Consider the following 20719-nt stretch of genomic DNA (forward strand, 5'->3'; position numbering starts at 1 on the left):
CTGTTTAATTATTCCACATCATCGTACATATTCTGTAAGAAAAAATCGACAGAATACTGATTGACTACATGACAAACCCCTGGCAAGTTTAGCCATGGCAGTATATACCTAACAGGATGTGGAACCCTCCCGTATGAAGTGGCTATCAGGCTCCCTCTACAGGCAGAACGTTGTTATTAATGCAACAAAGGCCAGTAGAAGTGCAATCTCTAAAACATGAACTTAATCTCTCGTCTCATTCCTAACCTAAAACCTGAATTGAATCAGCTCTAACCTAATTTCTAAACTAAATCCTTTCTACCTAACAGCTGAACTTAACCATCTCTTACCTAAACCTTACCATCTCTCGCCTAATTTATAACCTTATCATCTCAAACTTACAACCTTACCTTAACCACTTCTAACCTATTACCTAAACCTATCCACCTCTGACTTACTAATCAGTCAACTTTACCATATCTACTCTTAAACCTAAACCTAACCATCTCTGACTTACTAATTCCTAAAAGTAACCATCTACCCTGATAACTTAACTTAACCATACCTTACCTAATGCTAAAAACTTAAACATCTAACAAGTTAAAATTATAAATGTATTAATGTAGTTAGTTCAACTTAATTTCCCAGAACTGTGGTCCCATGAGTGATGTCCTGAAACTGCAGCCTTAATAGTGTGCTGCTGCACTTGCAGGAACATACGGTACTAGTGAATGCAAGGCTTCTGATGATTCTCCCCCAGGCAGCAGGGTTGCCAGATTGGACACGATCCATCTATTATTTTAAAAGCAACCTTTTTTTTTTAAGATGATCTAACCGTGGCAAAAATCGGTGCAAATAAAACTCCGAAGAAATATGTACAACCTTGACAAGTTATGAAAGTATTAAAGCAGAACCGGCGCACATTCGAAGTTGTTCTGTTTAGTCAACACAAATCTGGCAACCCGATCAAATAGACGTCAGTGTGGTATACGGAGGAGTTTGCTTCTGGTAGCTTTTGTTCAGTTGCTGTTAAACTACAAATCAGTCTATACTTGATATAGCACTGACCGTAACAACATACATGGACAGACATTTATTTGAAAAGCGAGCCATTTAGGTAAGTAGGACCAAGTAAATGCTGTTGTATCCCACTGCTTCAAGACATTATGCTGCTAGCAAGCTAGCGTTGCGCATGTGAGAGTGATGGGGTCTTCAAGCTCCTTGTAGCAGGCTGGCATTAGCACGCTTCGTTGTTTACATTATTGCGGTACATTGTTCTCTCTCTCAAGTAAATACTCGAGTGGTCTGATAGACAATATGTCATATGTGATCTATTCTCTGTAAGCCTCAGATATACTGTGTTGAGGCTTATTCTCTTAGTTTATAGGGTGAAAATCACTAGTGGATCTGGACATAACACCAAATAATACCATATCTTTATTTGTGTTGACTGTTCGTTTACTGGCTAAACGTTTTGTCTGTACTACTACTGTTTTGTTAAAGATATTTGGAATCAATGAGCGTTTGTTTTTCCTGTGGTCATGTTTTGCAAGCAATGCCTGGTAAAGAGACACTGTCTCAACAAATGTTGATGAAATTAGCCAATTACAATGAACGAGTATATTCAGAAAGTGTAAACTCGTGTGGAACAATTTCAAACCAAGATAGAAAGATTTCTACTCTATACCCACTAATCGTGAGCAAATATATTGGGCGCTATCATCCATATACGTTATTCCATAATAGTATATCTGGAGATGGTGTTGGTTCGCAACGGGCTGATTGACACATTTAACGTCAAAAGTAAAGCCATTTGCTGCCTTTCCTGGTCTTTGATTGCAGGGAATGAGAAGTGTGCTAGTAATCTAAATAAAAAAGTTAAATGTTCTGTCTTTTATAATTTTGCAGTGTGGTGTCTTGTTTACACAAGCTGTCACACCCTGTCGTTTACAGCCCTGCCGTACGCAATATGGCTATTTTTACAACCATGGGTCTGAACCAGTAGTCATTAGCTCCATTGTTCTAGAGGCAGGGATCTTTCCCCAAACTTCAAAGCAGTGATTTGACGTGTTAGATGTAGGTTAATGCATCTTTCTAGAGTAATAATAGTTTATCCATCTTTGTTCAAGTGAAATTGTACACAGATTTACAGTCCACGCTGTATAAGCCTCCTACCCACATCAATCTTCCTTACTAGGAAGAGTCTTAGTGTCATAAATAGACGCTAAATAAAATAACTGCCACCCATAAGTTACTTAATTGTAATTGCTTTCCAAAAGTGCATATGTTTTTGATATGCAGAGTGTCACTACTGGTTTGTCTAGACATGTTGATTGAATTAACAGCCTCTTATCTCATCAGGCGTTGTCCAGGAAGGGGTGGAGGTCTTGGCTAGGTATTATAAAAGCCTAGTTTGCTGTTTGCTGCTTCGGTAGCCTCCGAGCTGATTTACGAGAATGTGTTTATTGTAGCAGTATTGATGTCATGTGGGAATGCCTTGGGCGTTTAGCGATAGGTTTCCATTTTGCTATTGTGAAGCTCCTGTCTATCTGGTAGCTCCTCCTCAGCCCAGGGCCCTTGGAGCTCTCGGTGCCATGTGCTTGACATGCACCGATTCCTCTTTCTCTGCCCTCACTATCTTCATTATGATTGATTGTGTTTCAATGGGTTATGAGCGTGTATCCTTGTGCTCTATTTGTGCTTGTGGAGTAAGGGAATAGACAAGATCCGCCGGAGGAGTATTCTGTGCGTATGCCTTATGGCTGTGTTACTTCCTGACATAATTACTTTGTTTGTTAAAACAAAAATGCCTAACTGTACATTTACTTTTCTAGGAATCAAAAGACGACCCTGGATTGAACCAAACTTGTCACTGGTTGGACCGACGCTAATCCTCCACACATTTCCACTGGTTTTAACGCATCGCTTCTCAAGATGAAAACCATGTCTGTAGTCGGGCTCCACCACTGACCTGCTAACTGCACTACAAACATGGAGAGGAAACGCCGAAAGAAATGAATCAAGCTGCTCAGGACTTAAAAAATGTGGACTCAATCACCGAGCTCTGGACTTGAAATGCTGGGTCCCAATTCTTAACACCGGATCCTGCGTTCAGTAACACTTAATTCATTACCCAGCCTTACCCCTATCTAATGGTGTGGGTCTACCAAGGAACCGCCATGCCTCTGCATCCCATCTGGGTGTCCCTGTTGTTGGGGCTGCTGCTCGGCCTTCTGCCCATGGTGGGAACGGAGGCAGAGGGCGGAGCCCAGCAGCCCTATGACCCTCCCACCAGCACAGAGGCCCCGCCCTCCGGCTCCAATTGCTCCGACCTCACGGTGAAGCTGGAGTTCTCCACTCGGGTGGTGGAACACGGTGAGGGAACATGGGTTAATTCTCTAAAAAGTCCCTTGTTTCTCTTAGGTTCTGTTTGGGTTCGAGTCCTCCCGAAGCCTTTTCATTAGCTAGCGTTGGAGGAGGGGATCCCACAAGATGTTTGTCTGAGCTATTCCTTTTGGACACAACATGCCATCAGTGGTGGTATCGGTATTGCAGGCATTGTGCTGAGGAATAGATTGCAGCACAATAAGTCTGGTTCACGTTACTTGTTTTTCTGCTCTCCCACATATCATCTTGTCAGCAATATAAAAGCAAGCAGGAGTGTGTTGTTGTCTCTGTATTTAGAAATGTATTGTTATGTAATACAGGTGATGCAGGTCTTACTACTGGGATTTAATCATTACCCAGCATCATTGTGAGTGTAATGCTTTTCATTCACTTGTCCTATATTAATGGGCTGTTTAATCTGCAACTCCCCAGCTGCAGAGAGTTTCAATACGCTTACAGTTTGTCCTTTCTTTACATTATTCCTGGAGTTTTATTGTTGAGATAGTTAGGTATGTCATGCTCGGAGATGGTTTGTGGCAGGATATCTGTGAGTTTAACCCGCCCATAGCACAGCCTTCTATCATACATCTCATTGAGTTAGAAAATTATTATTATGTCCACAAATGGATAATAGACCAAGAGGTAGATCATATTTGGATATTTCATGAAATTCATTCATCAATGTTTGCCCACAGTTCTTGTGTTTCTGATGGGTTTTTAGTTTTCAATATTGTTAATTATCTACACCTTAAAACCGTACCCACCGAACCCTTATCATTTATATCACATGCTCTATAAATATAAAGCATTATTGGGAATACGTGCATTCAGCGCGCTCTGTCTCATAACTTGTCTGTTCCATATGCAAACAGTCTTCTTTATTTTCCTTAATTTAAATAGGCTTTTTCTGCACTTTGTTAACGGGTCAGTGAAGACACAGGAGAGAGTGTCGGCAGCAGACATAGGGAATGTATGCACCGCCCTGCAGGTCGGACTCAGAATCAGATCAATTCCGGCCAGCTTGTTAACACACTGGCAGGCCGGGCCGCTGGGCCGCCTACACAGACTGCTTCCTAACACGGCTCTCCTGCTCTTCCCTCTGCGCAGAGTACATCGTCGCCTTCACTGGCTACTTCTCCGCCAAAGCCCGTAGCCTGTACATCAGCAGCGCCCTGAGGAACGCCGCGGACGGGGTCCTGGAGTGGCACATTGTTCCCCGGGAGAACCCGGCCTCCGACTTCCCCAGCGACTTTGAGGTGGTCCACATGCGGCAGGCGTCGCATAGCAACCTGGTGACGCTGGAGGACCACCCGTACATCAAGCGCGTCACTCCACAGCGCAAAGTGTTCCGGACCCTAAAGTACACCCCATGTGAGTCGTCGATGCTCGCATCACGCACATTGTATGGATTCACTGTTTTCATTGTTGTTATTTGTGACGGCCATTTGTATTTTTTGAGAATGCTGATATCGTATACTCTGTTTCAGTCTGTAATGATTTGAATACTTTAGTTTGTCTTGATCAAGGAAACTTTAGCCAACACTTTGGGCTCTGGTTAGTTGCAGTCCTAAAGTGTCATATTTTCAGCTTTAGTTTATTTCATGAGCAGCATTGCCTATTTCACAATTATTGATTGGCCTCTGACCATAGTCCATCATTATATCTGTCGGTCTTTCTCTCTTGCTCTCTGTACACTTGGTATGAGGCGAGGTGTGTGGGTGTGGGCGTGTGTGTCACTGCAGTCTGTGTTTGTGTAGAGGAGGTGTGTGTTTATTATTGCAGTGTGTGGAGTTTGTGTATGAACTTGTATGTTGTTGAATACTACACACACACACACACACACACACACACACACACACACACACACAGCCACACACACACAGCCACACACACACAGCCACACACTAGAGATGGTGTGTGTGTCTGAGAGCCTGTGTGTGTCTGTGTCCCTACACGGGGGATATGAAGCCAGAAACACAGGGTGTCTGTGTTTCCACATGGAGGAGTACTAAGTGAAGCTGTCTGGGGGTGGGGTTGCTGATCGCCTGCTGTACCTGGCGATGGATGAAAGCTTTCAGTGTGTCCTGAAACACACAGCTTTCGGCGCGAGTCTTTCGGTGCCAGGGTTACGAGGCAGTGGTGGGATCTCAAAGTCCATAATGAGAAAGCTAACATTGTTATTGTTCATTGTTTTGTCTTCCCATTTTCCGTATTTCAGTGGCAAAGGACATTGGTTGCCCCACACTTATTATCTGAACACTTTAATTCATGGACAAAAACATCTATTAGACCAGGAAAGGATGGGAGCAATGAACATTAAATTACATCTTTAGGCAGCATGGCAAGAACAGAAGAGAAGCAGAACAGCCTGCCTCTGATTCTTTTTGCTCAAGACCAGTGACGGTTCTTCTTTGAAACCAATCATTCTCAACTGATTCAATGTGTAGGGTTTCATGCACCTATATGGCAATAATGACGGATAGGAATGCACTGATTCTACTTTTTTCAGACCAAGAACAAGTACTTACATTTGTGTACCCTCTGATACCGAGTACCGATATGAGTACTAAATAATACCGTAGCAGTTTAAAGAGCCAGAGAATGGTTCAGCAGAGAGATCTCGGGAATAGGGGGTGTGTTATCGCCATGGTCATTGTACTGTATTTGTCCGTGAAGCCCAACCCTCAGACTCAGGTTTTATATTAGTCGATGCTCCTCAGACGGACAGTCCCCATCCACACACACACCATAGCGGTATACAATACGTTTCCAAAAAGCTCCACTTTCTCTCGAAAGCCACAGTCAACCGCCGCCAAGGCAGAGGTCACACAGACCCCGCCGCCGATCCACCGAGGTCATAACTTCCAAGCGCCTCTGACGTAACGAGTGGAACCTGCATCGTTTTTTAGGGAAAAGGGCAAAAACATCGGATTCTACCCCTTTTTCCTCTAAACTGGGGGCTTGGTTCAGTATCTGCACCTAAATGGCATAGATTACTATGTTTATGATCATATCAGACCAATAACCATGAAGAAGAAAATAAAATAAAAGGTTATGTTGCGTAAAGTGGTAACGGGTGGTTGTATCTTAGAAGTTTTATGAGTGCAGTATCGGTTCTAAGTACTGGTATTGGTGCATCCCTAAAGACAGATAGTTTGGCTGCTCAAATGCAGCCAAACTAAGAGGGAGGGAGGGAGAGAGGAATAGGACTAGGAGAGGAATAAACAGAAATAAAGAGAGGACAAGGATTGATGATGCCAATGAAAGGGAAAGTAATTGCTTACCATGAGGGAGAAAGCCTTATGGAAACGGTAAAAGAGAAAAAGGTGGAATCAGGATGTGGGGCCGTGCTACTGATCGGACGGCACCTCCATTTAAGATGGAAGGAAATAGGGCCCGACCGATTCATCGGCCTGCCGATTTAATCGGCCGCTTATAGCCTTTTTGAAAATAATCAACATCTGCCAAAAAGACGCCGATTACAACCAATTATTATTTATTTATTTATTTATTTTTTAGAAATGTTATTGCGCTTAGTATCCTGCAGATTGCGATCCTACTCGCCTTGCTAACTAACAACTTTAGCTGGAGTAAAAAAGAGATTGAATTTTACTGTACAACATGAAAGCACGCTCGCTCAGGCAGCTGCGCGCTCACCTCACCAATGTACACAAGACGCGTTGTTTGAGCATTTTGTGCCTGTTTTTCTTTAGGTCCCAGGCCATGTTAAATTGTTATACTGTGGACTAACGGTTAGACCATACTGCTCAGCACGCACGTGTTAGTCACTGCTCACGAGCGCAGCACATTGGGAGTTAGTTATTTATTTTACATTTTACATTACACTCATTTTTGACTGTAAATGTATTCTAAAACACTCAAAGGTTCTGCATTCAATTCACATATTCGTCAAAAGTGTTTAAAGTATATTTAAGGTATCAAAAACTACGTTTTTTTGTTTTGTTTTTAATCGGCCGATTAAATCGTAATCGTAATTTTTCTCTGAAAATAATCGGCATCGGCACTCAAAAATCAATATCGGTCGGGCCCTAGAAGGAAACCCCATGAGGCCAGCACTTTGAATCGGTCCTCAGTTGTCTGGTCCCGGCTCTGCGTCAAGCCGTCCATGCTCTATGTCCTCACAGCACCTGAACCCAGCGGCCCTTGCAATGACACTCGTTGGACGGAGAAGTGGCAGTCGTGGCAGACATCCCGCCCCCTCCGGCGGACCAGCCTATCCATCAGCTCCGGGTTCTGGCACGCCACAGGCCGCCACTCCAGCCGCCGCCTGCTGCGGGCCATCCCTCGCCATGTGGCCCAGATCCTCCAGGCCGATGTTCTCTGGCAGATGGGACACACCGGTAGGACCCCTGAACCGTGACCTCCAGCCCTATTGACATGACTTTACCACTTATGAGCTTTGTTTATAGAGCACCCTTCAGACAAGGTCTTGCAAATCAAAGTTTCACAGAATAAACCTGGACAGATTACTAATAAAATATAATGTGTATGTGTCTGTTTGTGTGTGTGTAGGTTCTGGGGTGAAGGTGGCAGTGTTCGACACAGGCCTTAGTGAGAAGCACCCTCATTTCAAGAACGTGAAGGAGAGGACCAACTGGACCAATGAAAAGACTCTGGATGATGGTGAGAACGGGTGTGATGATGATGATGCTGATGGCAATATTTGAAATGCCAGTTGAAGACTAATATGATATGGATGATGTGGCTATAAATAGTACCAAGAGTGATATGGGTCACTGCTTCCATTCAAAGGATTGACATCAATATGTCTTAAATCTGTGGCACTATGCGCTTGCATGTGTTCCAATATTCCTAGTTAAAAAAGGTTTTTTTTCATTTTTCTTTTCAGTTTAGCAAGATATGGTATATTAATAAAAAGAGATCAGACTGGGCTCTTCATATGTGGACTGTTGTTTTTTGGGCAAATATCTTCAAGCCTACAGTGGAGTTCTGAGTGTTCGCCTGAGGCCTACAGTGCAGTTCTGAGGGAGTTTCTTGCTCTCTCTGCAGGGCTTGGTCATGGCACCTTCGTCGCGGGAGTGATTGCCAGCATGAGGGAGTGCCAGGGCTTCGCCCCAGACTCTGAGCTTCACATCTTCAGGGTCTTCACCAACAATCAAGTAGGTCCACCAATTTTGTCAATGAGTTCATACTAATTCAAAGTGGCATGTGAAGCCAAGTGAAGCCAGCAGAAGAGTCATATATTAGGAGGGTGAATAAGATGTATCGGTGTGTTTTGTGCAGTGGGTGTAGGTGATGGAACTTGAGCGTGTCACTTCCAGTATCATTAGACATGGCATGACCAGTTTCATCATTTCCGCCACCTGTTTATGTATTTCTGAAATGGGTAATATTGGATTCTGCGTACGTGTTAATTGTCCTAATAGCCCCCTCTGTCTGTCTTCCATGTGAGGAGGTGCTTTGCACCACCATGTGATGTATAACCGGTGTGTCCTGGTCCACAAGGTGTCTTACACTTCCTGGTTCCTTGATGCCTTTAACTACGCCATCCTGAAGAAGATCGACGTTCTCAACCTCAGCATCGGGGGGCCTGACTTCATGGACCACCCCTTTGTTGACAAGGTGATGTCATTACCTGAATCCCTACTTTATTGTTGTGTTAAATGAAACCGGTTATGTATGTAATTGATAGTCAATTAAATGCCTTGTTATTCCAATGCATTAGACGGTGCTCTAAGGCACCGGTGCCAATGCCTCTACCCATTCTTGTGTCACTCAGTTAATTACTAGTGTATCATATTATATGACAAACTTTATCTAACCATTTCTCACTTTTAGGGTCTGTTTTTGTTTTTTTCGTTAGCTAAAGATTCCCCCCTCAAAAATATATTACTATATTATAATGTTAGAATTCATGCTGGCATAGGTGAAATGCCATGGAAATGGTATATGTTTTGGAGCCAACGTCTTTCAACAGAATGCATAAATCCAGCTGCAGAACAGCAATCCCTTCGTAGATCCTCCAGGCGCTTAGATACCTCAGTCCAACCTGTGGGTAAAGTGTTCCCCGCTCGTGCTCTGTCCCTCGTTCTCCAGGTGTGGGAGCTCACCGCCAACCGCGTCATCATGGTCTCTGCTATCGGCAACGACGGACCTCTGTACGGGTGAGTGAGTTGCGCCACCCCTCAGGGCAACGGGGCATGCTTGGATCAGGGTCCATGTGTACCGTGGGTAACCTTGTATCTTTGGTTGGATCTCAGCACGCTGAACAACCCCGCCGATCAGATGGACGTGATCGGGGTGGGGGGCATCGACTTTGAGGACAACATCGCCAGGTTTTCCTCCCGAGGAATGACCACATGGGTGGGTTTCTCTTAACCTCTCTCTCTCTCTCTCTCTCACTCTTATGTAAACTCAGTAGAAACAGAGCTGCCGGCCGTGTCCCCAGCCTGCACCCCCCCCCCCCCCCTCCTTTCATCCACCCACATCTTCTCTCTGAACAGCCGGCTGGATATAAGAAGGCCTCTTAAAGAACGACCCCACTCCCTTCCTCTCCCTGTCTTAAAAGCCCTTCGGTCCAATATCACAAAGACAATCTCTTTCCCTCCATGACAATTTTCATTAGTCACACGTCTGCTCACACATTGCGCTCTGATGCTCTCGCTCTCACTCCCTTTTTGGTTCCCTCTCTCTTCCCCTCTCTTTGCCCAGGAGCTATCAGGCAGCAATAGATTATTTGACTCTCTCTCTCTGTGTCTGTGCGTGTCTGTTTTCACACGCCCAGGAGCTACCAGGGGGCTACGGCCGCGTGAAGCCGGACATCGTGACCTACGGCTCGGGGGTGCGGGGGTCCGGGATGAAGGAGGGCTGCCGCTCCCTGTCGGGCACCAGCGTGGCCTCGCCCGTGGTGGCGGGGGCCGTCACCCTGTTGGCCAGGTCGGTAACCCCAGTCTCTGTGCAGGGGGTCCCCATCGCTCACGTTAAACGTCCTGGTTTCATCGACTGCCTGTCAATGGACCAATGGACAGTTTGGGTTCAGGCTGCAGATGTTATACAGTGAACAGGCCAGCGTGACCAGACATGTTGAAATGGTTTAGAGTCTGCTTGGTATTAAACCTGACGCCCGTAATGGATGCATTAGACGCACACAGGCACACCGAACCAGCAGTCCTCTCTTGCCTGCAGCACTGTGCTGAACCGGGAGCTGATCAACCCAGCGTCCATGAAGCAGGCTTTGATGGCGTCAGCCCGCAGGCTGCCCGGGGCCAACATGTTCGAACAAGGCCACGGGAAACTGGACCTGATAAGGGCCTACCAGATCCTCAACAGCTACCGGCCCCAGGCCAGGTGAGTGACGAGCACCACAGCCACCTTGTTCGCATTATCACTCTAATATAATTTCATAACTTTCCACTTCTTCTTTCCTAGCTAACAGTGAGGTGGAGAAGATCCTGAAATTTGAATCCCTATGTACTTCATCAAGAACACATTTTGTGTCTCTGATACCGAGTCCCGATATGAGTCCTAAATAATACCAAGAGTTTGAAGAGCCAGTTAAGCCTCTGGTTCAGCGCAGAGTTCTAGGAAAGAGGGGGCGTGTTATCGCCATGGTCGTTGTGTATCAGCGTTAGAATGAATGATTTGTATATGAAATGTGTCCATTTAATTAGGACCCCAAGAAACTGAATCTCCGAAGAGATCCTGAGAGATTCCCTCCCCTAAAGTTGTTTAGGTCTGGATAGATCCCTAACCTGGTTAGGCGGTATCTCACGGAGGCGGAGTCTTTTAACTACATTGAGAATCTGTTCCACATCTATAACTACCCTGATCTGACCCCTGGACCACTGTTGACCTCTCACTCAGCCTCTCCCCCAACTACATCGACCTGACGGAGTGTCCGTACATGTGGCCCTACTGCTCGCAGCCCATCTACTACGGGGGCATGCCCACCATCGTCAACGTGACCATCCTCAACGGCATGGGAGTCACCGGCAGGATCGTAGACAAGGTATGCATGAGCACCGCCGATTTAATGGAACAGAGCCCCCTCTTCACTGTGAGTAAAGCAAAGACACTCTTTTGTGTACCACTGCCCTGAATTCAGAACTGTCCGTTAGTGTCTGGCGGAAAAAAGCGGTTATTGGACTCACAGTTGAAAGGATGTAATGGTGGTGCTATGTAGCACATACTCCACCCACACCCTGCGCCCTTGACCATGTAGTAGTATATAGTATATTTTTTGCGTCCTGTCTTGCCGCTCTACCCGGGCTTCACCTCTATCCTCACCCAAACACCGGTTTTCCAGCATCCACGCGACATTCTCATTTTATGTGCTACATGTGTGAAAGGGGCGCAACTCTGGACAGTGTCCAAAACTGATTCTCCGGTCATTGAGGGAAAAGGGCTCGTGTCACATTTCAAAATAGGACTTCAGCAGCCTGGAAATGTTGTTGTGGTACCTGTATTCACTGTGAGCTGCTTTTGGAGAACTGTGATGCCTAACCCTTCCTGCAACCCGCAGCCTATCTGGCAGCCCTACCTCCCCCAGAACGGGGACCACATCGACGTGGCCATGTCCTACTCGGCCGTGCTGTGGCCATGGGCAGGCTACCTGGCCATCTCCATCTCTGTGGCCAAGAAGGCGGGGTCGTGGGAGGGCGTGGCCCAGGGTCACGTGATGGTCACAGTGGCGTCGCCGGCGGAGAACGACGTGAGTGATTTAAAATAAGAACAGGGGAATGTAACGCTTGCTTTGTATTTTTCAGTGACTAGCTTATTTTAATAAATAAATCAAATCGTTTTACGCCTAGCCCTAATTTATATCTGTATTTCGGTCTTATTTAAAAAATGTACTTTTGTACTTTACAGTAACTCCATAAATCAAAGTCAACACTTCTATATGAACACCCTGAGCACTTGGACAGATGGGCCCCTCCCTCCCAGATAGACCTACTCTTTCCAGGGTAGATAGACTAATAACAATGGGGTGCCAGCAGAGGCACATGAGAAGACGCCCAAACATGAATGGAAAGTGTGAGGAATCGTCTCAGGACCTCCTGGCTCTGTGTCATAGTGCTGTCAAGGCGAGGGCTGGTCTCCTCATTGACCTCGCGGCCGTCACAGCGGCCCCCAGTGTGTCAGGTCGTTAAAGGGTTTTAACATTAAATGAATTTGATTTGTCCTCTGCCCCTCCCCAGTCGGTGGTGGGCGGGGAGCTGACCTCCACCGTCAAGCTTCCCATCAAAGTGAAGATTGTACCGACGCCTCCCCGCAGCAAGAGGGTGCTGTGGGACCAGTACCACAACCTGCGCTACCCGCCCGGCTACTTCCCCCGAGACAACCTGCGCATGAAGAACGACCCGCTGGACTGGTGGGTGGAGCGGGAGGCCAACGCTAGGGACGGGATGGAACTAATGTACTCATGAGAAGCACATATAACGGCAGGCTGGAGGCCTTTTTCCACATCGTCGATGTGAAACAGCCTTGAAGCTGTCATGGTTCTCAAAGTGGTTTTATTTGCCTTTATTTCTTATTTAATATTATTTATAGAGTGATAGGCTGGTACCTTTTCCTCCAGAAGCAGCACAGCGATTTATGCAAAAAAAACTGGATCTCAACCAGCGCAGGGTAAACACAGAAAAGATTAGAATAATACTGCAGGCCTACACATACAATTATTAAAGGTTCGACATCTTCTCTCACTAGGAAGATAAGGTAAATATCAATGTGGGCTTTATGCTAAATCTACAAGGCTTCCAAACACCTTTTAATATTGCCCAAACCTGATATGGAAACCTTATCATTTGTGTGTATAATCATCTGCCCTTTTGAGCAATCATCAAAACCAAATATCATATTGTATATCGTGCGATGCACTTTCTTTGCTACTCTATATCCGGTCCACCTTTCAAGCTGTGTGTCGGTGCGTGTGTGTGTGTGTGTGCGTGCAGGAACGGGGACCACATTCACACCAACTTCCGGGACATGTACCAACACCTGCGGAGCATGGGCTACTTTGTGGAGGTGCTGGGTGCGCCCATCACCTGCTTCGACGCCAGCCAGTACGGCACTCTGCTGCTGGTGGACAGCGAGGAGGAGTACTTCCCCGAGGAGATCACCAAGCTGAGGAGGGACATCGACAACGGCCTGTCCCTCATCGTCTTCAGCGATTGGTACAACACCTCCGTCATGAGGAAGGTCAAGTTCTACGACGAGAACACCAGGTAGGTTAGCGCGCCGCCGCCTTGCCTCGAGTCATTTAGCCGCGGCCCGCTGGTTGATTTGAAGCCAGAGCCTTGTTGATTGGTTTATTTTGAGACTCCTCTGTTGCTTGTCACACAGCGTGTTCCGTCAAGCTTGCCACTGACAGCGCTGATCGTTGAGTCGTTTTTGGTGTTGTTAAACGCACGCCTTTTATGTTGGAAATTAGGTCTGGCAATTATTGAGATTATTTTTACCTTGTTTTCTGATGTGATCCTTAGGCAGTGGTGGATGCCAGACACGGGGGGCGCCAACATACCGGCCCTGAACGAGCTGATCTCTGTGTGGGGGATGGCCTTCAGCGACGGGCTCTACGAGGGAGACTTCACCATGGCAGATCACGACAGTAAGAACACACACATTCACATACACATACACATACACATTCATACATACATAAAACGCCAAAAACAACTTAATGATCTGCACTGTCACTGGGAAGCTTTACAGAAACTACTGTGTTTCTTAAAATATAAATATATCTAGATATAGAGATAGATAGATAGATGCTTTCACCTTTTTTTCTATTTATTTCATATTATTTACAGATGCCAAAGAAATGCACCATTATTCAATATAGTAGTTATTTTACTTCCAGTTGAGCAGACATCCTGTCGTTACTTTAAAATTACATAAGAGAGCCACCCTGTTTTTAGGGACTAGATGCCTTGCTTTTATCTCATATCTCATAATGCATCTAATTTCTGAGGTATCTTCCGAATGTTATCTTGTGTTCCTTAACTAGCGGTCCCTGGGTATGTCTTGATTCTCTCTCCCTCTCTCTTTAGTGTACTATGCCTCAGGCTGCAGTATCGCCCGTTTCCCTGAAGATGGAATAGTGATCGCCAAAAATCTTAAAGACCAAGGTATTTATTTTGGGCTGTTAAATCATTTTATTTCCTTGAGAATGATAGCAAAGCCTGTCTGCGCTAGTCTGGTACACTGCGAGGAGCTGGAGTCTGTTCAAACGTGTGTGTGTGTGTGTGTGTGTGTGTGTGTGTGTGTGTGTGTGTGTGTGTGTGTGTGTGTGTGTGTGTGTGTGTGTGTGTGTGTGTGTGTGTGTGTGTGTGTGTGTGTGTGTGTGTGTGGTTTAGGTCTGGAGGTGTTGAAGCAGGAGACCGCAGTAGTGGAAGGAGTTCCAATCCTTGGACTGTACCAAACGCCATCTGACGGGGGCGGCCGTATTGCTCTGTATGGAGACTCCAACTGTATAGATGATAGCCACAGGCAAAAAGGTAAAAGAAAATGGAATCCTGAATGATTGTTTTGAGACAAATTGCTTGTTAAATCTAGCTTTGGTTAGTCAATAATAAAGTATTAAAAGAGGAACTTATGTCAGTTACAGGGTGATGTTTCAGTATTACTAGCCTATGAAAATAAAATAAACGCAATTGTACTGCAAAATGGATGAAACACAAGTACAACACTTAAAAATACGGATTCACTTGCTGAAATAATGCTCATCTCACACACAGCTGCCTTGCTTAACTACTAGGGATGGGTCCGAATATTCGATTATTGGTTCACGACGGTCAAAGTCTTTTTTTAACATTTGGACCGTTAACATTTATTCCCATTCAAATAAACAAGAATTAACGGACGGAACTAATGTTGGACAGGTGTCCAAGGGCATTATCCTGCTTCCAACCATGGTCACAGACCATTTATTTATATTTTCATATTTTTTACAATCCAAATATAAAGTTTTTCACAAACCATAACTTTGTTTCCCTGGTAACGCCTGAGGGTTTGACTAATACCTGGAATAATCCACTCTCGTAAGTTTCTTATGCAACGGAAACGTTTTTCACTCCTCCAGTAAATAGGACGGACCTTAGCTACGACTTGGCAACGGGAGGTATTCTAGTCCGCTCAGCTATGCGCTAGAAAGCTAACGTTATGTATTGTACATATTTATAATTTGAAATTTATCCAAGCCTTAATACCACAGATACTCTAGGGTCTATAGCTTATGACTGCTTTGTCTGATTACAGTTTCATTTTTTTTTACAATTCATTTTTCACAATTTACCAGCACTCGTTTTGAAGACCGAATCACCGCGCCATTCGTTTCAATGGAAATCGCGACGGTGTATACTTTCAACATAAAGTGTACATATTTATAATTTGAAATTCATCCCAGCCTTAATACCACAGATACTCTAGGGTCTATAGCTTATAACCGCGTCCATACCGCGTTTTTGGATTACAGTTTAATGCATTTTTCACAATTTGCCAGCTCTCGTTTTGAAGGCTGAACAGACAATTTGACTCTACCCACTTAGCAGGTCATTTTTTTTTTTCACATTTAAGATAGGCCTACTAATTGATTCCTTGCCGACGATCCATGGCTGCCTTCGTGAATGTTGGCACCCATCGAATAATCAATTATTCGTTCATACCAGCCACCGATTATTTGAGTTATTCACATCCCTATTAACTACCAACAAATTGGTTAGTTTTCACTCTGTAGAAAAAGTGTCAAAGCTGCTGTTTGTTCAAATAGTCACCAGGGATCACAGGCTGGTCACCATTACAAGCTGGTGCCTCACCAACACCTCTCAGGACCTTCTCTAACGTTCCCCTGGTTCTTCCATTCCAGATTGTTTCTGGCTGCTGGATGCGCTGCTGCAGTACACATCTTATAGCATGACTCCGCCGAGTCTGGTCCACTCCCACAGCAGAGTATCGGCCCCTCAAGGCACAGACCGCCCACTGCCACAAAGACTGGAAGGTAAGCATGGTTTTGAATGGTAATTGTCAGATATATATTTTGAATACGTCTCGCATGATAGCATGTACATATGCAATGCAAAAACACTCACGTTATATGTCTGTATATGTTCTACTCTTCTGTAAACATTCCTCCACTTTCCCTCGCAGGCAACCATCTCTATCGTTACTCTAAGGTGCTGGAGCCACACTTGGGCGATCCTAAGCCCCGCCCCTTACCTGCCTGCCCTCACCTGTCCTGGGCTAAGCCCCAGCCACTCAACGAGACAGCGCCCAGGTACGTTCAATCGCACATTATCCTACACACTACATATTTTGTAGTTCTGTAAAGGGAATAACTCAAGCGAGGTGTGTTGTTGGCTGATGTTTTCTTACAGCTATTCTGTTCTTGCAACTCGTTAATAGGTTTTTACCTCAACCAGACAAAATTCTAGAAATTGCTCTCAACTGCGCTTGATGGAGTTTGTGCATTGCCCGCCCTGTATTCCTTCTGTCTCTCACCCTCTCCCTCTCTTACTCTCTTGTATTCCTAGTAATCTGTGGAAGCACCAGAAGCTGCTCTCGGTGGACCTGGACAAGGTGGCTCTGCCCAACGTGAGGCCCTACCGGCCCCAGGTCAGGCCTCTGTCTCCTGGGGAGAGTGGGGCCTGGGACATCCCTGGTGGTGAGTCCAAACCGTCATAAGTTCAATACAAAGAGCTTTAATTCACTTTAAGGTCTAATTCCCGGGGCGCCCCGGTGGCTCGGCGGGTAGAGCGTGTACCATTAAAGGCTCAGTCCCACCGCAGCGACCCGGGTTCGATTCCTGACCGTGGTCCTCTGCTGCATGTCTTCCCCTCTCTCTACTATACCTTCCTGTCTGTTACTCTGCAATAAAAAGGATAGAACCTTCAAAAATATAAAATAAAGTCTAATTCCCCTCAGCTTGATTTTAGAACAACTTTTTTTTTTTGTATGAGCAATAGAGTGAGCGATGTTGTACATGAAATGAGTGAAACTATCACAAAATCCTATGCAAACACATAGGATTTTACCTGTTTTCTCTAAATTACTTATTTCAGTAACCGTGATCAAATGGCATAGATTACCACTATGATGATCGTCAGAAATGTTTAAAACAAAAAACAAACAGATTTAGGTTCACTGTCCCTTTACCACCAGACCAGGTCAAAGGTCAGGATCTGACTCTGGCTACATGCCAGACTATAAGCTGCTAAGGCTTGAGACTCCCGATGGTATTGCTGAGTCTGTTTCTCCTTCCACTCACCGGTACCTTCCTGTCTTTGACCTCAGGGATAATGCCTGGCCGCTACAACCAGGAAGTGGGCCAGACCATCCCCGTCTTTGCGTTCCTGGGCGCCATGGTTGTCCTGTCCTTCTTTGTGGTACAGCTGACCAAAGCCAAAAGCAAACCCAAGCGCAGGAAGCCCCGTGTGAAGCGCCCCACCTACTTACAGCAGCAGAGCCCCGCCCCCAACGCCACCGCCACCATGGCAACGGGCAAGAGCCCCACCGTTTGATTGGACCTATGGCTGCTGAACGCGGCCTGATGCGTGGGAGTTGACACCATGAGGCCTAATGCATGGATCATGGCAGTATGACCCATGAACTCTACCGATGCTGAGACCCAAGGGCACAGGAGGGGGAATCCAGCATTTCTTAAACACAAACACTATCAGACTGCTTTCCCATTTTTTTCCATCGGTGCTTGAATGGTTCTGTGCCTAATGGTTATCAAAGTCTGTGTGACCTGTGTGTATCTGTGTAGAGTATTGAGCTGTTTTGGACAGTATTACACACACATTCAATGACACTACATGCAAAACCGACCAGGAGATCAGTCCACTTTCAAGGAAATGGAAAATGTTGCCCAAACCTCTTACATTGTTCATTTAAAGAAAGGGATATTCTTTGCTTGACTTTTCTTTGACCGAAACGTCTCCATGACATTTTTATATTTATTGAATTTGTTTGTATTCAAATGCATATTCCATAAAACTAAACGCGGCAACGCTTTGACATTGACAACCTTTATACATACACACTCACAGGTATTTACAAATGACCCATCCCTTGACCTCATCTTGGTGTTTTTGTATATTTCATTTATTGTCTAAATTGGTATCGTTTTGTCCATCTATGAACTTATGAACAGCCTTTCTGTTAACCTATTTCCTACAATGATTCACGATTTCACTGTATATAAAATAGCATTGACAAACTGTTGAAAATGTATTTCATCAATAAAAAAAAAGGCATCACCCTGGCTCACGTCATTAAAAAGAATCTGGTTTTATAGTAATAGTTCTGAGTACGCATATTTGACATAAACATGAGGTGAAATTCTGTCAATTGTTTCTCCAAAGATATTTTTTTTGGTTGCTTTTATACGAGGTAGTAAATCAAATAATCAAATTTATGATTAGGATCTTAAGGCAATTTCAGTGATTGAAAGACTAGTACGAGTGAAAAATTAATTCTGCTTAGAGACTTGGGTCTAGCTGGAACACGCATAAACTCGGCTACGAAGGAAAATCTAAATATATTTATGGCTATATGTTTTATGTTGTGGCAAAGTATCTTGGTCAATCTGGCTCTGTTTTTGAGATAAAAATGTGTATAATTGCAGACTTCAATATTTGCAATGTGCCCGTGCAGGCTGCCCTGGTTTCCTATGTGCGTCACCAACATACATATTCAACCGATTGTTCAAGATGATCATGAAGATAAGGAGGTTAATACCTAATGCTGGTGTTACTTTACTTTTTTTTCCTGTAGTGGATATTCCAACATTATAATACTTCTAGTTGATTTTCTGTTGCATTTTTTTAAACATAGAAATAACATAATGTCAAATTTCTGTATTTTTCGTTGTTATGATGGAAAAAATAAGAAATCCGAATTAAACACTAATTATTGCACTTGGCTGGTGAACTGTTGTATTGCCTATACAGCCATTCATAGTATTAAAGGCAGGATGCATTATTCAGGTAAGAGGGGAAGAATATTGAGGATTTATTTAAGGGATCACATTCCTCATTGAATCCTTAATGGTATTTCCACTTATCTACTCACAACACAATTGCTGGGACATTCGAAAAATGTAAAGCCATTTTATCAGCTTCACTGTTGATGCGGATGCTGGATAGATAGTCTCACCAATCATCAAGCTCATGCTGACCTTATCCACATGCTTTAAAAGTCCTCTTCCTTCCTAGCTGTCTGCTTCTCTCAGCTGGTCACCCACCATACCCCACCCACCATACCCCACCCACCATCCCCCACCCACCATCAGCCCGACCCAGCTCCACCTGGACCCGGAGGAGCAGACCAGGACGGAGGGATGCTTCAGTAACCCTACCCTAACCCTAACCCTATCTATTTACTCTTCTCATGTCATTCACGTTGTCTGTTGTAACACCAGGATTGTATTAATTTCATGAAGTCTCTCAAAGTAGAAAAAAATAACATTTCAACACCACATGCTCCACTCATTAAGGCTTATCCAAACTCTGTCTACATGTAGCTGTTCACTATTTCAATTGAATTCAGCCGATGGTTAAGGAAGAATTTTGTGCCATTCTTTTGGCTGGATTATAGATCCCATAGGCTGATGCACTGAGGTGGTTGGGCTATGAGCTGGACCCATGGATGCAGGCTGACTGTTTGGGCGGTACGCTGGTGTGCAGGGCTCTAAGCCTAATGGGCCCATCAGCCTGTGAATCTGTCACCCAGCCTCTTCCATGACGGCCCCGTCGGCTGGCTAATCTCCTCAGACCTTGGGAAACTCTGGGGAATGCCCCTGGAACCATCTAACGGCGCTCACGGGATTTTGGGAGAAGTTGACGGCGTGCCAAGAGGTCACATGACCTCATTCCCCTCCTCGGTTCCCAGGTGCAGCGATGCACTGCCAGGGGCCAAGCCGGTCACCTGGTCGTCCCGGTTACGAGACGCCAGGGGCCCCAGGGAGACGTCCAGGCGCATCCACCGCCGCCCCGCCTCCACTACATCCCTTCCCCCTCACCACAGTTATGAGCTCCACATTGAGATCTGCTGATCCTGCTATATCCTTACTAAATCAACGGTGGATTATCCTCTATATTTTGATGTGCAACGGGGATTAGAGGCGCCTTTGGGTGTTAACTGAATAACTGTTCCATTAGGAATCCAAAATAGTTTATATTTGAATGCATTGAAAACTTCTTCATACCCATCATAAAACTTATAGTCAAAGTGATCCATAAAGGCCATTTAAGGATTCCAATTGTCAAATTGACCGTTTTTTTGTTTTGGTTTTGCCAGCTAATACAATTTCAATCATCCAAATTAAGGGAATAAAGATTAAGTTCCAGAAAACAAATAATTTATAAATGTAAAT

At 44.9% G+C, this 20719-nt stretch overlaps 1 protein-coding gene across 1 annotated transcript; it reads left to right on the plus strand.

Moving 5' to 3' along the window:
• Positions 1-921: 921 nt before the first annotated feature.
• LOC130388622 (membrane-bound transcription factor site-1 protease-like) lies at positions 922-19173 on the plus strand. The gene is made up of 22 exons (XM_056598039.1): positions 922-1096; positions 2814-3354; positions 4474-4737; positions 7512-7727; positions 7900-8010; positions 8398-8507; positions 8854-8970; positions 9445-9512; positions 9609-9711; positions 10133-10284; positions 10534-10695; positions 11212-11356; positions 11870-12058; positions 12546-12718; positions 13299-13571; positions 13830-13954; positions 14397-14474; positions 14703-14843; positions 16211-16342; positions 16492-16618; positions 16875-17005; positions 17635-19173. Exons 2-22 carry the CDS (start codon positions 3132-3134, stop codon positions 17859-17861), a joined length of 3267 nt encoding a protein of 1088 aa, XP_056454014.1. The 5' UTR covers positions 922-1096; positions 2814-3131; the 3' UTR covers positions 17862-19173.
• Positions 19174-20719: the final 1546 nt, after the last annotated feature.

The sequence above is a fragment of the Gadus chalcogrammus genome, chromosome 9, assembly GCF_026213295.1.
Source record: "Gadus chalcogrammus isolate NIFS_2021 chromosome 9, NIFS_Gcha_1.0, whole genome shotgun sequence".
NCBI classification, from domain to species: domain Eukaryota; kingdom Metazoa; phylum Chordata; class Actinopteri; order Gadiformes; family Gadidae; genus Gadus; species Gadus chalcogrammus.

Excerpts from the sequence above, each read along its gene's own strand:
- LOC130388622 (XM_056598039.1), top strand. The coding sequence starts at position 3,132 with ATGGTGTGGGTCTACCAAGGAACCGCCATGCCTCTGCATCCCATCTGG. Across the intron at positions 16,343-16,491 it reads ACTGCCACAAAGACTGGAAG|GCAACCATCTCTATCGTTAC; the intron begins GTAAGCATGGTT and ends TTTCCCTCGCAG. Across the intron at positions 17,006-17,634 it reads GGCCTGGGACATCCCTGGTG|GGATAATGCCTGGCCGCTAC; the intron begins GTGAGTCCAAAC and ends CTTTGACCTCAG.